Here is a 19,441-nt window from a genome sequence, read left to right as displayed (position 1 = left end):
GTTTGGTTTTCTGTTCTTGTGTTAGTTTGCTGAGAATGATGGTTTCCAGCTTCATCCATGTCCCTGCAAAGGACATGAACTCATCCTTTTTTTTTTTTTTTTTTGAGACGGAGTTGCTCTGTCACCCAGGCTGGAGTGCAGTGGCGCGATCTCGGCTCACTGCAAGCTCCGCCTCCTGGGTTCACGCCATTCTCCTGCCTCAGCCTCCCAAGTAGCTGGGACTACACGCGCCCACCACCATGCCCAGCTAATTTTTTTGTATTTTTTTTAGTAGAGACGGTGTTTCACTGTGTTAGCCAAGATGGTCTCAATCTCCTGACCTCATGATCTGCTCGCCTCGGCCTCCCAAAGTGCTGGTATTACAGGCATGAGCCACCGTGCCTGGCCAAACTCATCCTTTTTTTTATGGCTGCATAGTATTCCATGGTGTATATGCGCCACATTTTCTTTATCCAGACTATCATTGATGGGCATTTGGGTTGGTTCCAAGTCTTTGCTATTGTGAATAGTGCCACAATAAACATACGTGTGCATGTCGAAGACTCTATTTTTAAAATAAGGTCACATTCACAGGTATCTGGGGTTAGTAAATCAATGTATCTTTTGGGGAAACAAAATGCAACCAAATGATAATACCTTGATTTTCCCAGTTAACTAGGCAAAAATTAAAATTGATAATTATCAGTGTGAGTGGGAATTTGGGGAAAATATGCCCTGTTATAATGTAGATGAGGTTCCCACAAAATCTTCTCTCCCTTTCTGAGTCTCAGGAACATTCGTCATTCTAAATATCAGTGTCTTTCCTGAGCTTAGGGCTGAGAATGCTTAAGTTTCACCACCATTTTATTATTTTGTATAATTGCAAAAGCAGTAGCTATTTATTATAGTTAAAAATAGATAGCATAGGAGAGGAAATAAATAACATCACTCCCCAACAGAACACTCAAAGACAAGCCCTGGTAATGAGTTTATCTGTATAAACTCTTTTAGAAGTTCCTTATTCAGGTATTTATATATTTAAGCAGAACTGCATGCATTTATATATTTATTTGTGAAAGACAAAGTTTCATTCTACTTACTTTCGTCCTATTTACTTTTGTAACCTGCTTGTCTAACAAACAACATACATGAAAGGTTGTGAGTAAATATCAGGCTGCACCATAGGGATAGTAGAGATACTAATGGCCCATAAAGATAGAGAAAAAGAAATAAAAATGGCTAAAATATGTTATGATCCGAGTGATTTTTAGGTATTGAGTCATTTGGTGCTCGTAGTTCCCTCACAAAGTAGATACTGTGGCTAATCTCCATTTCATAGATGAAAAACTGAGGGACAGAGAGAATAAGGACTTTGCCTGAGACCACACAGTTAGGGAGTGGGGCAATTGGATTTATGGCCAGTACATCATGCTCCAGAGTCTGAGAAATTGTGAAATCTCTGTTGTTAGGTGAAAGATGCAACTGGACAAGCAAGGATATTTTAGGAGTTCATTAAAAGGAACATTTCGGCCGGGCACGGTGGCTCACGCCTATAATCCCAGCATTTTGGGAGGTTGAGGCGGGCAGATCACAAGGTTAGGAGTTTGAGACCAACCTGACCAACATGGTGAAACCCTGTCTCTACTAAAAATACAAAAATTAGCCAGGCGTGGTGGCACATGCCTGTAATCCTAGCTACTCAGGAGGCTGAGGCAGGAGAATCGCTTGAACCCGGGAGGTGGAAGTTGCAGTGAGCAGAGATTGCGCCACTACACTCCAGCCTGGGTGATAGAGCAAGACTCCGTCTTAAAAAAAAAAAAAAAAAAAAGGAATATTTCGTATGTTAATACATTTATACAAAAAAACTGCTCATGATGAAAAAAACTGGTCATAATGAAAAACAAGTGGAATGTGACCTTGGAGAGCATCTTCATCACAATTCTGGGGACAGAAACCATAGTGCGGTGGGATAAGGAGTCAGTGGGAAGTGAAGATTGTTAACAGAAAATGCAGAAACCTCTTTTTGGTTCTTGCCTTTGAAGGGGAAAAGAGAGAGGAAGGGAAGGAGGGAGGGGGAGGAAGAGGGGGATGGACAGGGAGAGGGAGAGGGGAGGAGAGGGGAGGGAAGGAAAGGGGAGAGGAGAAAGAATGGAGGGGTTAGGGGAGAGGGGAGGGGAAAGAAGAGACAGAGACAGAGAGAGAGAGAGAGAGAGAGAGAGAGAGAGAGAGAGAGAGAGAGATCCTGTGGCTGATTGGGTGATGAGGGATCCAAAGAGATTTTTTAAAAATTTCAATTCCTTGAAATTTGAGCACGTTTAAAAGTTGATGTGAAGAAGCCATCTCATCTCAGATTTAACCTGTGAAGTTGCCCATATATTCATTTCCCTTCTTGCTCTCTTATTTCCACTTTAGAGTTAATGAGATGCCTCCAATGAACTATGTTTTTCGAGCTCAACACATATTTAGTTATTACCTAATAACAGAATGGACAATTGTGTGTTACAGAAATGCCAGTAATTCCTGGATTTTTGTCTCTCAGGAAGGCAGCAAGTTGCTGAAATTTTGATGTGATGTGGCTGAATTATGCATGATCTGAGGACCCTGCACAGGTGACTGCAGGATATGTCCAGAATATTCATATCTATATCTATATATCTACACACACACACACACACACACACACACACACACACACAAAGCAGTGCTGGAGCACTCATTAGACAATCACTGCCCCTTGTGTCCCTGATGCAATCTGTCATGGAGCTCACCAGGTGAGTTCACAAACATGCCTGTCTTACCACCATGGGGAAGTGGATTTGGGTCTGCTTACAGGCATGATATTGAACAGTATTTATGAATTATGAAACACTAAAGAATGTAGAGAACATTCTGTTTCTAAAACTTTGAACTGAAGGCATATGAGAGAGATTTGCTTCTTTTATCTGGATGTCTGTGTTCTCGTCTGGAGAAACAATGAGAAATGATTTTTCATAATGACTACCTAAGCCCTGAGGCTCAGCCAGCCCCTACTGCTGTGTTCCAACATTTAAAGGACCATTGAAGTCCCACTTCATGTCATATTCTCTGGGAAAGTTTTCTCATTAACCCCTCATACAGCTCTGTAAGAATGGTATGGTCAGTCCCATTTAACAGATTGACCAACCTCAGGCTTTCAGAGCCTAAGTCACCTCCCCAGGTAAGTGGCAGGATTGGAATGAGGTTCCATCCTTCACCCTCCCTGGGAGACCCTGAGCACCTCCCTTTTAGAAGATGTGCTTCCAGGGCTTGAGAAATGGTCAGATTCCACTCCCCTGCTATTGTGGCCCCACAGGTCCTTACTCTGCAACCCCTCTGGGTGATGAGGAAGACAGAGGAGGTGAAATCCTGCGCTTTGTGCCAAGAGACCTGGGTGTAGACCTAGTGTGTAAAAACCCCACTAAGGACTGTATTAAAACAAGGGAGAAAACATTTGTAAACTACATCTCAGATATTGGGTTAGTATCCCTGATTTGTGAAACACACTTGGTAACAAAGCAATTGGCAATGATTTCAACAGAAAATTCAAATAAGTATATACATGAACAATAAACATTAAAAAATGCAAAAACCTGCAGACCTGAGTGTGCACTATTCTAGGGACAACAGACTCCTTGGGGTCAAGGGGTGGGAGTTGGGCCAGTGAGAGGTGCAGTTTAAATTTGATTTGTGGTGAGTGGGCTCAGGCAGAAGCTCAGGTGTTGGCCTTGAGACAGGTGAGCTGGAGAGAAGGAAAGTAACATGCACTGAACCACTGTAAGCAAATGCACTCTATATTTCATCTGCTTTTACCCTAACAACCATCTAACCCATCATTCTGATAATTATTCAAATCAGGAAACTAAGTTTAAGGAGAGTTTATGTAATTTAGAGAGAAAACTTTTTAATCTCCTGATCAGCAGCTAACTTTGGAATTACTTAAGGTTTTTTTTTTTTTTCGGTTGTTATTTTCATTTTGTCTTGATGCCTCCATAACTGAGTGCTCTAATCTCCTTCAACGCTGGCAGTATCTGCTCCGCAGGTGTTTTTTTAATGTTTTTTCCTTTTAAATATGACCTGTATAATGTTTAGGTCCCATTAATAAAATTTAAAACACTTTTCAAAGGAAAAAAAAACCACTAAAGGCTGTATTAAAACAAGGGAGAAAACATTTGTAAACTACATCTCAGATACTGGGTTAGTAGCCATGATTTGTGAAACATACTTGGTAACAAAACAATTGGCAACGATTTCAACAGAAAATTTAAATAAGTATATACATGAACAATAAACATTAAAAAATACAAAAACCTGCAGCCATGAAAAGGAATAAGATTATGTCCTTTGCAGGGACATGGATGAAGCTGGAAGCCATCATCCTCAGCAAACTAACACAGGAACAGAAAACCAAACACCACATGTTCTCACTCATAAGTGGGAACTGAACACTGAGAACACATGGACAGAGAGAGGAATATCACACACTGGGGCTTGTTGGGGGGTGGGGGGTGAGGGGAGGGAACTTAGAGGATGGATCAATAGGTGCAAGGAAACCACCGTGGCACATGTATACCTATATAACAAACCTGCACATTCTGCACATGTATCCCATTTTTTTAGAAGAAATAAAATTAAAAAAAATACAAAAACCACAAGAACTAACAAGATGCAAATATTTTTAAATCCTGAGAATTTATAATGACAAGATGCAAAAAATGAGGACTATGATTGTACTTTTGGAGAAGACTGTGTGTGAAGGTGAATGTGTTGATGTGCACCTCACCTACAGGGGCACATCTGGAGAGTGTGCACTACTCTAGGGACAACAGACCCCTTGGGGTCAAGGGGTGGGAGTTGGGCCACTGAGAGGTGCAGTTTAAATCTGATTTGTGAATATACTCTTGTATAGTTTTTGAAGTTTCACATTTGAGAATAAAAGTATTTTAGTGAATATTTGAACACACAAGATACTTTAAGTAAGGAGTTTAGGGTTTTTAAAAATTTAACTGGCAAGTAAAGAATTGGCAATGATCTATTCATTTGTCATAAAATGTGTTCGATTATGTTTTAAATAGATCTGTTTGGATTTAAATTTTATTCCCCAAAGACTTAAAATATATATTTTTTAAAAAGCATGTCAGTTTTTTAAAACCTTTGTAAAAAAGGACAAAGTTTAAACATTATATTACAAACTAAGATTAAAATATAAAGCTATTATAATTAATAATGAACACTGGAAACTCAGAAGGGGGAGGTGGGAGTAAGGGAGGGAAGGCAGTAAGGGATGAAAAATCACCTACTGGGTACAATGTAAACTATTTGGGTGAAGGGTACACTGAAAGTCCAGACTTCACCACTATAAAATTGATCCTTATAACTAAAACCACTTGTACTCCTGAAGCTATTTAAAAAAAATTTTTTTTAATTGAGATCTAAAAAAACAAGCTATTTTAATTAAGAGAATGTAGAATTGGTGTAAGGATAGAAAAAACAGGCCAATGGACTTTATTAATAGAGTCAAGAAATAGACCCAATCCATATGTGGTCATTTTCACTTATGACACAGGTGACAGCGCAGTGAAGGGAGAAGGATGATATTTTAAGTATGCTACCTGAATTAGATATGCACAAGAATTGATTTCAGGTAGATTGTCAGTGTAAATGCAAAAGTAAAAGAATAACCTATAACAATGTAGGAAAATATTTTTATGTAGGTGGGGTGGCAAATATTTCTTAATCACTAGACAAAATACTGTTAATCCCAAAGGAAAAAATAATAATAAATTGAGCTACATTATAATTAAAGACTCTGTCTTTCAAAACTTACTCTTAAGAAAGAAAATATTGAAATACAGAGTGAAAGATTTTATATATACAGTGATTCAATTTTTTGGAAACAAGGAGAAAAGTAGAAAATGAGCAAAATAAGCAAACAGGCACTTTACAATATAAGAATCCCATACAACAACTGCACATATAAAAAGGCGCTTAACATTTTTAGTTTTTAGGACAATGCAAATTAAAATTGTCATGAGATACTACAGTAACCCCATGGACTGAAAAAAAAAAAAAGAGTAAGGGGCAAATAGAACCATTATATACTATTACTGAAAGTAAATTGGTGAAAACACTTTGGGAAATCATTTGGCAATATCTGCTAAAGCTAACTATATGCATACCTATGAGCCAGCAATTCCAATCTTTGATATACTCAACAGAATCGTGTACATATACCCACTAAAGACAGGCACAAAACTGTATGTAGTAGTACTATAACATTAGTCAAACTGTGGGCATAACCCAAATATCATGCAACAGATAACTTGCAGTATTCATAAAATGAAATACTCTACCACAATTAGAATGCTCATTTTAATGTTGCCATATGCAAAATCATGGATATATCTCACAAGGATAATATTAAGCAAAACAAAGCAGAAACAAAAAAGTATAATTTCAGGTAAATAAAATATGAAAAGTTCGTAAACAGGCAAATCTCTAGTGTTAGAAGTTAATGTAGTTTACTTTTGGGGGTATAATGACTTGTAAGGGCATAAAGGAGGCTCCTGAAGTGAAGATAATGTTCTATTTCTTTCCCTTTTTTACTAATAAATTCTGCTTTTATTAGTAAAAGTTCTTGTAAGCGTGTCTCTTCAATGATATAAAATTTCCCCTTCTTTAAGATTAAATATAAAACATTAATTAAAATATTCAAGGCAATAAAGTTAATGCCTGGCTGGGTGTGGTGGCTCACGCGTGGAATCCCAGCACTTTGGGAGGCTGAGGCGGGTGGATCTCATGAGGCCAGGAGTTCAAGACCAGCCTGGCCAACATGGTGAAACCCCATCTCTACTAAAAATATAATAATTAGTCGGGTATGGTGGCGCATGCCTATAATCCCAGGTACTCAGTACGCTGAGGCACGAGAATCACTTGAACCTGGAAGGCAGAGGTTGCAGTGAGCTGAGATTGTACCACTGCACTCCAGCCTGGGCGTCAGAGCAAGACTCTGTCCAAAAAAAAAAAAAAAAAATTATATATATATATATATATATATTCTGATGCCTTTCTGTAGTCAATGAAATGGACCTGAAAGAAAGGGGCATAGTGAATTTTTAAAAATGATGTACCCAAACTTTGAAAAAATGTTGCTCTCTTCCAAAAAATAAGTTAGCTGAGATGTTTCTTCATTATAGGAGGCAGAATGTTCTTCTGTTTTAAATTTCAGCTTTTATTTTAGATCCAGGGGGTACATGTGCAGGTTTGTTACATGGGTATATTGTGTGATGCTAAGGTTTGGGGTATGAATGATCCCATCACCCAGGTAGTGAGCATAGTACCCAATAGTTTTTCAACCCTTGCCCCACCTCTCCCCCCTCCTCCAGTAGGCCCCAGGGTTTGTTGTTGCTATCTTTACGTCCTTGAGTCCCCAGTGTTTAGTTTCCACTTATAAGTGAAAACATGTGGTATTTGGTTTTTTGTTCCTGTGTTAATTCACTTAGGATAATGGCCTCCAGATGCATCTATGTTGCTGCAAGGGACATGATATTGTTCTTTTTTATGGCTGTGACAAAATACTTTTGAACAGATTGTCAAAAGTACTGTGCACATGTTTATTAATTTGAAAAAGCATTCATTATATTCTATTTTATGGTGAAAACAGGAAATAAAATAATTTGACAGGGTATTTGTGTGTGTGTGTGTGTCTAGGTCTAGCTGCATCACTCCAAATACACACTCACAGATGCAGCTTTATCTTTAATTCAGACAGGGGCTGGAGCCAATCTCAGTTTCATATATGCCAGAACATGACTGATACACGGAGACTGCTATCGTTAGGTGAATAATTCCAGAAAACTCTGGCTGATATCTTTGTAGTTCACCTCCAACATCCCTCTCCCTTTCCCTGAGCCCCTTGTCTGAGACTCTCAAAGCTGTGATCCGGGTTCTGGCCATCAGGAGGCATCACAGCTATCTCCATTTTTTTTTTTTTTTTAAAGGAGGGCATTTTGCAAAGAGTGACAAACTATGATGCCAGTTCTGTTTGAAAAAATATATGTGTATTAAAGCTGGTCCATTGGCTGTGGACTCCAAATCTACATGGCATTCACTGATTTATCTCTTCCCTCCTCAGTATACGTTGTCCCGTGCATGCTGTAGAGAGGTCCCTCACAGACAGCAGGGCATTTAGCCTCCATTGCCCGTGTATAGGCTTCCCAGACCTCCTCACATTCCCTTTCAGTCCTCCCTTCTCTAGGATCCTATGGACACAGTTGCCTAGACCCTGCTCCTGTGACCTCTATCCTCTCTGTCACCTTTCTACAGCCCTGTCAGTGCTACCTGGTGTTTCATGCCCTGGAGCATATGTTTTTACAGTCTTGTTTTACATCTATCAATTTTTTTCTTTCTAGCTTGGGAAGTGGATTTGGGTCTGCTCAGAGGCATGATGTTGAACAGCTTTTATTAGATTATGAAACATCCAAGAATGTAGAGAACATTCTGTCTCTAAAACTTTGAACTCAAGGCATATCAGAGAGAGATTTGCTTTCTTTATATGGATGTCTGTGTTCTCATTAGTAGAAACAATGAAAAATGACTTTTCACAATGCCTTCTTAGCCCAGAGCCTCAGCCAGCCCCCACTTCTGTGTCTCAGCATTTAAAGGGCCATCGAAGTCCCACTTCATGCCATATACTCTCAACAGGTTTTCTCATTTGCTCCTTGGGACAGCTCTGTAAGGATGATACAGTCAGTTCTATCTCACAGATAATCAAGCTCAGGCTTTCAGAGCCTAAGTCACCTTCCCAGGTAAGTGGCAGGATTGGAATAAGGTTTCATTCCTCACCCTCCCTAAAGGACCCTGAGCACCCCCTTTTAGAAGATGGGCTTCCAGGGCTTGAGAAATAGTCAGATTCCACTCCCCATGGGTCCCCCACTCCACAACCCCTCTGGGTGATGAGGAAGACAGAAGTGAAATCCTGCACTTCATGCCAAGAGACTGGGTGTTGGACCATATGAGTTGGCTGATCCCTTAAGTGGTGAGTGGGCTCAGGCAGAAGCTTAGGTGTTGGCCTTGGGACAGGTGAGCTGAAGAGAAGGAAAGTAACCTGCACTGAACTACTTTAAGCAAATGCACTCTATATTTCATCTCCTTTATCCTAACGGCTCTTCAAGGTACCGATGATTATGATCATTATTCCAATCAGGGTGCTGTCTTTAAGGGAGTTTTTGTAAATCAGGGAGACAACTTTATTATCTCCTTATCGTCAGCTAACTCTGGAATTAATCTAAAGGTTTTTTTTTTCTCTATTTGCCCTGAAGCCCACAGAGAAATAGAAATGTTTTTCTTATCCTTTATTCACATGTTTGTTCTGTATTGATGAGTATTTAGAATGTTTCTCATTTTTTCCTTTTTAAAAAGATTTCAGCAATGCTATTTCAAATAACCACTTACCTGGCTATTTGGACATGTGAAAATTTTTTCCTCCATTACATTTGTAAACATCTATCCCTTGGGGCTTGATTTCAATAATTTAAACTCCCTTATATGCGTCTGAGCATTCTCATTTCTTTAACCATCTTTATACCTGTTGTAGTTACAATATTTAAATGTATTTATAACTGATAAGTGTGTTTCCATTTCCTTGATGTATTTGGTCCCTCATCCTGCCCCCATACACAGACACACACACAGCCTTTTTCTTTTGCACCTTTTTCTTTTGCAAATTAAAAAAAATTTTTTCGTTTTCTACATTTAAATTTTGTCAGATGATAGGTGATAAACGGATATTTAGATGGTTTCATTTGCATTCCTTAATGTATTAGTGAGCTAGAATGCATTTTCTTGTGATTACTGGCCATTTGCATTTCTTCACCTGTGAACCATATACATATTTTTTCAGTTTTGTTATTTTGTTATAGGAGCTGTACATGTGTTAAACCGAAAAACCTTCACTGATGGATGCATGCGTTATTTCAACACATCTTTGTTGGGTGAATATTATTTATGAGACACTCTAGCAAAATCCATGTCCTAGATGTCTCTTCTGAGATCTTGGCTCTTATATTTATGGGAGATGTCCCCCGCAGCAAGGAAAGTATTAGTGCCCATGCAAACATGCGTGGCTTGTCAAGGATCACATGCACAGACAGTTCACACTTACTCCTAAACCCGGCATGGCCACAGAGTAGAAAGGAAGTGTGGTGCGTTATATGAAGAGAGCACTGGCTCTGGATTCTGATTTCTGTGATCTCTATATTAATGGCAATATTTTAAAAAATTACATAACATTTCTGAGTTTGCCTTTTCTCATCTGTAAAATGGAAACAATCATAGCTACCAAAGACAACTGTTCTGAAAGCAAAAGAACAAAATATTTTAAGCATCATACACAGCGTAGGGTACATACGGTACTCAACACATCTTAGTCCCTTTCCTATCCCATACCCGTCCTTCCTTTAAAGGAGATTCCTTTGACATAATCCAAAAGGCATGGTTCCATAACGATCACATGAAAATTTTAAGGGAAATGTATAGGTTTCCATGATTAATTAACTGCTGTGTCACTACTCTGTGCTGAGTAAGAGAAAGGAAAACAATCGCTGAACCAGTTTCCTAGAGTTTGTAAAAGAAATCCATCAAAGCCACCACCTCATTTCGCTTTATTTCACAGACTTCCCCATCTCATTTTTTATGTTCTATGCTAACTTCTCAAGAAAAACAGACCCGGCACCACCTCTGCGCACAACCCCGCGCGCCTGGCTCAGGTGGGAACGCGGGGCTAGCACCATGAGCACCCCGGGCAGCCCCGACCAGGCCTATGACTTCCTGCTCAAGTTCCTGCTGGTGGGCGACAGCGACGTAGGCAAGAGTGAGATCCTGGAGAGCCTGCAGGATGGCGCAGCTGAGTCCCCATACAGCCACCTGGGGGGGATCGACTACAAGACGACCACCATCCTGCTGGACGGCCAGCGGGTGAAGCTGAAGCTCTGGGATACGTCGGGGCAGGGAAGATTTTGTACCATATTCCGCTCCTACTCTCGTGGTGCACAAGGAGTGATCCTGGTCTACGACATTGCAAACCGCTGGTCTTTCGAGGGTATGGATCGATGGATTAAGAAGATCGATGAGCATGCCCCTGGTGTCCCTAAAATCCTGGTGGGGAATCGCCTACATCTGGCATTCAAGAGGCAGGTGCCCAGGGAGCAGGCCCAGGCCTACGCTGAGCGCCTGGGTGTGACCTTCTTTGAGGTCAGCCCTCTGTGCAATTTCAACATCATAGAGTCTTTCACGGAGCTGGCCAGGATCGTGCTGCTGCGGCACAGGATGAATTGGCTCGGGAGACCCAGCAAGGTAATGAGTTTGCAAGACCTCTGCTGCCGCGCCATCGTGTCCTGCACGCCCGTACACCTGGTCGACAAGCTCCCACTCCCCATTACCTTAAGAAGCCACCTCAAGTCCTTCTCCATGGCTAAGGGCCTGAATGCCAGGATGATGCAAGGCCTCTCCTACTCCCTCACCACCAGCTCCACCCACAAGAGCAGCCTCTGCAAAGTGGAGATCGTCTGCCCACCCCAGAGCCCACCCAAAAACTGCACCAGAAACAGCTGCAAAATTTCTTAAGGAAGGCACCAAAAGGAAACAAGCTGGAATCGCTCCAGGAAAAACTCTGGTTACACCTGGAAGATGGAAGTCGCATTGTAGATTCAAGAAATTAGTTTTCAGTTTCTCACAGGAACCATGCTGCTTGGGAATGTGTGTGATGCCTTCTGTCAATAAAAACACATTACACAGTTTGACTTTGAATTTCTATTTGGATGTGCATGAAGCTCTTGTTTTAAACGTGTGTTTATAAAGGGGAAATTAGTACTTTGCTCAACTCTTGATAACATGAAATTTTGAATGTTACTTATATCATAATCACGCTGCAACTTTTTCCTTAAAATAACCGCCTTTGTAAGAATGGTGATATGGCAATGATGAGTATAAATTCAAGGAAATTTGAGAAGCAATGATAGTGAGATAATTCAGTCATCGATATTACAAGAGGGGCCTTTTTGTAAACCTCCTTTTTAATGTCAAAGCACCAATTTATAAAACACTGCAGATGCATATAGAGATTGTATATAACAGATCTGTCCAGTTTGTGCACGAAATGGATTTGATAAAGTTTTTGCTATGTTATTTTACTACATTTGGGGATTAACACATGATTTATATGTATGTTTTTCTGTAAATCTACTTTTTTTGTACAAGATGTTCTACAAGATATGAAGCTAAGGGAGGAAAACGCCAAAGATATCTCTAGTTATGTTGAACATAGCCAACATGGTTTCAATGGATCAGTAAGAAAAAACCATTTCAGTAAGGAATGAAATAAGTACTTATTTGAGAAAATGTTTCTTAACAATAAAAAAGTATATATTTTTCTCTTTGGTAAAATGAAAAGAGAAGAAAAATATGTATAGTATAACCCCGCAAGATGAGGCTTTGCAGAAAAACAATGCAATAGAACATGGTGGGGCAGGCCCATTATAAGGCCTTAGGTGAGTCATTTCCCCTGTGCTGGCCAGTTTTGGTTAACACCTCTCAGATCAATATAGAGGTTAATGAGATCACATCTGGGAAAGCACTTCTGAGACCTTAGATGGGAAGGAAGGAGAAGTGGTTTCCACATAGTTACTTTCCAATTTACACTGTTGATTATTATAATAATTGATATTGGATGAACTGAGTAAATATAAGTCCTTGTATTCCTTTGTAATTGAATGACCATTTATTTGTGCATTGTCATAGGGTGATTGTAACATAAAGTCCTGCAGAAGGGCAGTATCTCTGGCCTCAGGGAGCTGTGGGGACTCACCCTTCCGGAACTCTGGTACTTTTCTATCTCATGAATTTCCCACAACATTCCTGGGAAGTAGAGGATATAATCTTACACCATCCTGTAGCTTAAGAAACAGTGATGTTTGCAGGTTAAGCAACCTGGCTGGGGAGCATCCTGCCACTAAGTGGAAAAGCAGAGAGTAGCACCCTATATGCCCCCAGGCAGACCGTGATGCTGAGCATCCTGTATGCCCCCAGGCAGACCGTGATGCTGAGCTGCACATCACACCATAACCAAGCAAATCTCGCTTTCCTGCTGACCCGGGTCACTACTGAAATCTGTATCTTCAGCTCTGAAGCCAGGCTGCCAGTTCTGTCTCTCTTATGAAAGACAGAGAACCTTGTCAGACCTAAATTTCCTACTCTGTAGACAAGGGAGTGTGTCTGGGCCAGTGCTTTAGAAACTGGAGTCTCCAGACAGTTCCTATGTCAACAAGAATATACACTCTTAGAGGGACAGGGGCCATGCTGAGGGTGAATACTTGAAGGAGCAGGCCCCAAACACATGCAGATCGGGGATGCATAGAGTCTTTAATAGAAATTACCAAATCGACCTGGAAAGAGGTTGTACTAAATGACATCCCCACCACCAATATGAAACAGGGTAGACTTCTCCGCATGCCCACCTTACTGGAATCCTGAATGGTTTCTTTTTATACTTTGATGATATGACAGGTGGAAATTCTTTCATTGTCATTATATTTAATTCGATGTTCAGATAACTTAAAAAATTCCCTAGTATACAAAATGCTCTGATAATCATCATTGCATTATATTTTTATTGCAAACTGGTCCATTTTCATATGTAGCCTAAAAACAATGAGCAACAGGCACATTAGCCTGCAAGTTCTCCTAGAGCTACTGGTGGCATTATGGTTCCAGGGTGTGTTTGTGGCCTCTGGGGAATACTGATGGCAGTGTGTTTGTCTAGAAGATTAAGAACATCTCTCTGTGATATTAGTAGAATTCAATATTAGAGAAGAGCTGAAGTCTTTTTAAATGACGCAAGAGCTGGACCACAACATGCTTCTGAGCAGGCTGTAATCCTGTCCCTGTGATGGAAAGCAAGCCTTTCTGCGACCTCACCTGCTCAGGTCAGGGTGGATCCCTCTAGAACGTAAGGTATGGCAGTTGGCCTAAATCTGCTTCTGAACACTGAAGCTGAGTGCTCCCATCTTCCTGCCATCAGTTGCAGAGACTGGAGAAGCTGCATCTTCTCAGACATCAAAACCACGGGTTCAGTCGCCTGTGTGAGGAGCTCGGTGCTGGAAGATAAAATACCAGCACCTGTTTGACACATCATGCATCCATCCATCCATCTGTCCATCCATTCATCCATCTGCCCGCCCATCCATCCATCCATCCATCCATCCATCCATCCATCCATCCATCCATCCCCATAGTTAACAGGCATTAAGGTCACATGACACCATCCCTCTGGTTAAGTTTTAGATTTCCCCAGAATAGAAACAAGGAAGTAAGGGGGTTGTGGTGAACTCAGTTTCTAGACCTAAGAAGAGATGGTTCCTTCTCCTTAATATTTCCACCCTGAGAGAGCCTCTTATCATTGATATTTTTAAAACATAATTTAAAACCCTGGACCTCTCTCTACAACCCTAGTTACTGTTCTCTTTACATATATTGTCCCATTGCAACCAAAGTTCTATGAAGAATTCTCAATACTCAACTCACATCCCTTTGCACCTCCCTCCACCTCAGTCCTCATTCCTCATCTAATGGTGCTTTGTTCCTGCACCCCTCTGTTGAAATGAACCCCATCAAAACCAACAGCCACCCCTTTGTCCCATTTATAGATTAAGAGTGTTGAAATGAACATCTATATGGAGACAAAGCTTCCCCCGCAATGACAAAATTCAGTTGCTTTTGTATAGACAAAGATTATATTGCGATGCTATATTTACCTAAAAGCTAGCATTGTAAAATAGCTTCCATAGAGTCAGTCAGATAATGTGAAGGCTGTGCTACAGGAACTGTGCTATCAATTGAAGTACAATATTTCCCCAACATATCCCATACTATTGCTTCAATAAAAGGAATTTTGCAAATAGATTTACTGCATGTTAGCAATATTTTTATGATCACTTCAATAAATTCTGTTTATTGTTTTATTTCTTTCTGAAGAAATTACTAAGTATGCAATGTAATCGCCTGAAATTAAAATGTTGTTTCAAAATTTGTCATGGTTAAATATATTGCCTAAAAGCATTGTCTAATTGTTTAATATGCCATAATTTGGTAATATAATGGTGGTGAAATATAATAGTAGATAGAGGGAACTCTTGCAGTCTCCTGATTAGGTCAGAATTCTTCTACTGCACCACACAAATCATAATGCTGGAATTCCTTTTGGAATGTTTCCATTTGGTAAACTATCCCAACTATATGATAAGTGTACATGATTCCATACTGATATAAATTAAGTGTTTCAATTGAAAAAGAAATGGGTCAGAGAAGACAAATTGTCTCAATCAAATAATTCTAAACAATATATGTGGCTAACCCTCAGTTCATGAGGTGAAGTTTAATTCTGTCCTCTACCTCCTAAGAACAGGGCTGACTTAGTGACTTACTTCTGCAGAAAAGAGTATAGGAATGTAAAATAGTTACCACACACTGGAGAAATTTGGCAAACAGTACCTTAACCAAGTGATGAAGGTTAACATCACCACTGATATCATATGGGTAAAATGTAGACCCATATATGGTGTGATAAAAAGGGCAATTCATCTCTGCGGTATTCCTTCTGAAAACCCATAACCTCAGTCTAATAATGAGAAAAACAAGTTATGCCTGTACTTCTCATGAAATCAAGCTTATGAAAATAATCTGGCCATACCTCAAATGGTTAACAGGGAGTTACCATATGACACAGCAATTCCATCCCTAGGTACATAGCCAAAAGAAATATGCCTACATAAAAACTTGTACCTGAATGTATACAGGATCATCATTCAAAATAGCCAAAGAGTGGAAACAACCCAAATGCTCATCAATTGATACATGGATAAAATGTGGTATATTCAGCAATAAATATGGATGAGGTACTGATATATGCTGCAACACAGATTTTGAAAACATTATGTAAAGTGAAAAAAGCCAGATGCAAAAGACCAAATATTGTTTGATTTCATTTATATAAAATGTCAAAAACAGGCAAATCCACCGAGAAACAAAGCATATCTGTGATTGCCTAGGGCTGGGGGTAGGCACAGGGATTAACTGCATTCAAGCAGGATGGGTAATCTTAGGGTGATGAAAATGTCTAAAACTCAACGATGAAGTCCCAGCTACAGCAATCAGACAAGAGAAAGAAATAAAGAGCATCCAAATTGGAAAAGAAGAAGTCAAATTATCCTTGTTTGCAGATGACATGATCTTATATTTGGAAAAACCTAGACTCCATCAAAAAACGATTAGAACTCATAAACAAATTCAGTATAGTTGCAAGATACAAAATGAACATACAAAAATCAGTAGTGTTTCTATATGCCAGCCAAGAATGAACAATCTAAAAAATAAATTTAAAAGTAATCCCATTTACAATAGCCATAAATAAAATTAAATACTCAGGAATTAACCAAAGAAGTGAAAGACCTCTATAATGAAAACTATAAAACACTGATGACAGAAATTGAAGATGACACCAAAAAATGGAAAAGTATTTCATGTTCACTGATTGGAAGAATCAATATTGTTAAAATGTCCATTCTACTCAAAGCAATCTACAGATTTAATACAATCCCTATCAAAATACCAATGACATTCTCCACAGAAACAGAAAAAAAAATCCTAAAATTCATATAGAATCACAAAAGACCCAGAATACCCAAAGCTATCTTGAGCAAAAAGAACAAAACTGGAGGAATCACAATACCTGACTTCAAATTATGCTACAGAGCTATATCACCAAAACAGCATGGTATTGGCATAAAAACAGACACATAGACCAGTGGAACAGAATAAAGAACCCAGAAACAAATCCACACACCTACAGTGAACCCATTTTCAACAAAAAACCTACACTGAGGAAAAGACAGTCTCTTCAATAAGTGGTGCTGGGAAATCTGGAAATCCATATGCAGAAGAATGAAAATAGACCCTCTATTTCTTGCCATATACAAAAATTAAATCAATATCAGTTAAAGGCTTAAATCTAAGGCCTCAAACTATGAAACTGCAAGACTTTGGGGAAACTCTCCAGGACACTGGTCTGGGCAAACATTTCTAGAGTAATACCCCAACACAGGCAACCAAAGCAAAAATGGACAAATGGGATCACATCAAGTTAAAAAGCTTTTGCACAGCAAAGGAAACAATCAACAAAGTGAAGAGACAACCCACAGAATGGGAGAAAATATTTGCAGACTACCCATTTGACAAGGGATTAATAACCAGAATATATAAGGAGCTCAAACAACTCTATAGCAAAAATAACTAAACTGATTAAAAGGTGGGCAAAAGATTTGAATAGACATTTCTCAAAAGAAGACATACAAATGGCAGACAGGCATATGAAAAGGTGCTCAACTTCATTGATCATCAGAGAAATGCCAATCCAAACTACAACAAGATATCATCTCACCCCAGTTAAAATGGCTTATATCCAAAAGACAGGCAATAACAAATGCTGGCAAGGATGTGGAGAAAAGGGAAACCTTGTACACTGTTGGTAGGAATGTAAGTTAATAAAACCACTATGTAGAACAGTTTGAAGGTTCCTCAAAAAAACTAAAAATTGAACTTCCATATGACCCGCAATCCCACTGCTGGGTATATACCCAAAAGAAAGGAAATCAGTATATTGAAGAGACATCTGCACTCCCATGTTTGTTGCAGCACTGTTCACTATAGCTAACATTTGGAAGCAACTTAAGTGTCCATCAAGAGATGAATGGTTAAAGAAAATGTGGTACACATACACAATGGAGTACTAGTCAGCCATCAAGAAGAATGTGATTCAGTCATTTGCAAAAACATGGATGGAACTGGAAGTCATTATGTTAAGTAAAATAAACCAGGCACAGAAAGACACACATTGCATGTTTTCACTTATTTGTGGGAGATAAAAATGAACGCAATTGAACTCATGGAGATAGAGAATAGAAGGATGGTTACTAGAGGCTGGGAAGGATGGTGGCAGGCTGGAGGGGAGGTGGGTATGGTTAATGAGTATAAAAAAATTAGAAAGAATGAATAAGACCTAGTACTTGGTAGCACAACAGGGGGACAATAGTCAATAATAATTTAAGTGTGCATTTCAAAATAACTAAAAGAGTATAATTGAATTGTTTGTAACACAAAGGATAAATGCTTGAGGGGATGGATACCTAATTTTTAATGATGTGATTATTACACATTCCCTACCTGTACCAAAATCTCATGTATCCCCAAAAATATATATGCCTATTATGTACCCACAAAAATTAAAAATAAAAGATTTTAAAACCCTCAGTTATGAAGATCATTGCACAACTCTATATATTTACTAAAAATCACAAAATTCTATCTTCAAAAGCATGCATTTTCTTGTCCATAAATTATACTACAAGAAAGCTGTTTAAAAATATGATATTGCCCTGGTCTTCTGTTGTACCACAGTAGTGACCAAACTTTTTCATACAAAGGCCGTGATGTACATCTTTTATATAAACATGAATGCATATAAAACAGTAGCTGTATCCCAGCCCTGCTGACTCTTTGTCATATGTTCCTCCAAGGATTTTCCCCTCCTAACACCATCCCACATGTTACTTCGGATTTTACTTGTGTGTAAAATTTGATTTTCATCTGATCACTTCCACATGTTCCAACTGTGGCAGTGGCTTGAGAGTGGGTCTACAACAAAGTATAGGGCATTTACTGTCTAACAGGATGTCATTCCTATTACTTTCTTCACTCCCCTGTGTGTTTTCTTGCATGACTTCACTTAGGGAGTCTAAATAGCACTACCTTTATGGGTGTCAGTGTGGCAATATTTATCAAAAACCTACATATGTACACACTGCACCAACAATTTCCCTTGCACAAGTTTATCTTCAGAATGTAAGGAAGGATGTGGATAAGGATATGGTAAAAAGAACTGCTATTCTGATAATTCCCTTCCTTTACTTCTGGGCCTTGTGAAGCCTGAAAGAACCAGTCCTTCAAGATAAATCCTGGGTGTTTAACTGGGCCTAAATTCAAATTAGAGCCAAGTGGCCATTTGCTGACTAGAGGTCACACATGACTTCGAGTTCCCAGAAAACCTGCAAGTCTGCTTAACTTTGGGACTTTCATAGCTGCCTGTTCCTTTTTATGGTGCTTGAACCAACCAATAAGCTTTCACCTATGTCAACCAATTGGAACTAAGCAAGTTGGAATCCTTCATTTGCATAAGTTGACCTGAGTGGGAACCTGGGTGCGAATTTTCTTCATAAAAGACAAACCTTCCCTTTGTCCTCTGGAACACACCTTCATTTTATACTGAAGGCTACATGTCCCCGATTTGCAAACTATTCACTGGAATAAAGTCTCTTTCCTGTAAATTCCTTTTCAGAGAACT

General features: G+C 39.3%; 1 protein-coding gene and 1 long non-coding RNA gene across 5 annotated transcripts in view; one reads left to right on the top strand and one right to left on the bottom strand.

Annotated features, from left to right (window-relative positions):
• The window catches only part of LOC100937966 (uncharacterized), a 123,119-nt gene that overhangs the window by 7,878 nt on the left and 95,800 nt on the right, over window positions 1–19,441 (bottom strand). Inside the window, exon 11 of one of the 4 annotated variants that reach the window (XR_010139012.1) lies at window positions 13,966–14,144. The exons of the other annotated variants lie outside the window; for them this stretch is intronic. This is a non-coding gene — a long non-coding RNA (uncharacterized LOC100937966). The remainder of the gene's footprint in view (window positions 1–13,965; window positions 14,145–19,441) is intronic. 4 annotated transcript variants of the gene reach the window in all.
• On the top strand, window positions 7,051–17,931 carry RAB40A (RAB40A, member RAS oncogene family). Its single transcript, XM_009235110.4, has one exon. It carries the CDS (start codon window positions 10,687–10,689, stop codon window positions 11,614–11,616), a length of 930 nt encoding a protein of 309 aa, XP_009233385.1. The 5' UTR covers window positions 7,051–10,686; the 3' UTR covers window positions 11,617–17,931.

This window comes from Pongo abelii, chromosome X (assembly GCF_028885655.2).
Source record: "Pongo abelii isolate AG06213 chromosome X, NHGRI_mPonAbe1-v2.0_pri, whole genome shotgun sequence".
Lineage (NCBI taxonomy): Eukaryota > Metazoa > Chordata > Mammalia > Primates > Hominidae > Pongo > Pongo abelii.
This window is presented reverse-complemented; position numbering and strand designations above follow the sequence as displayed.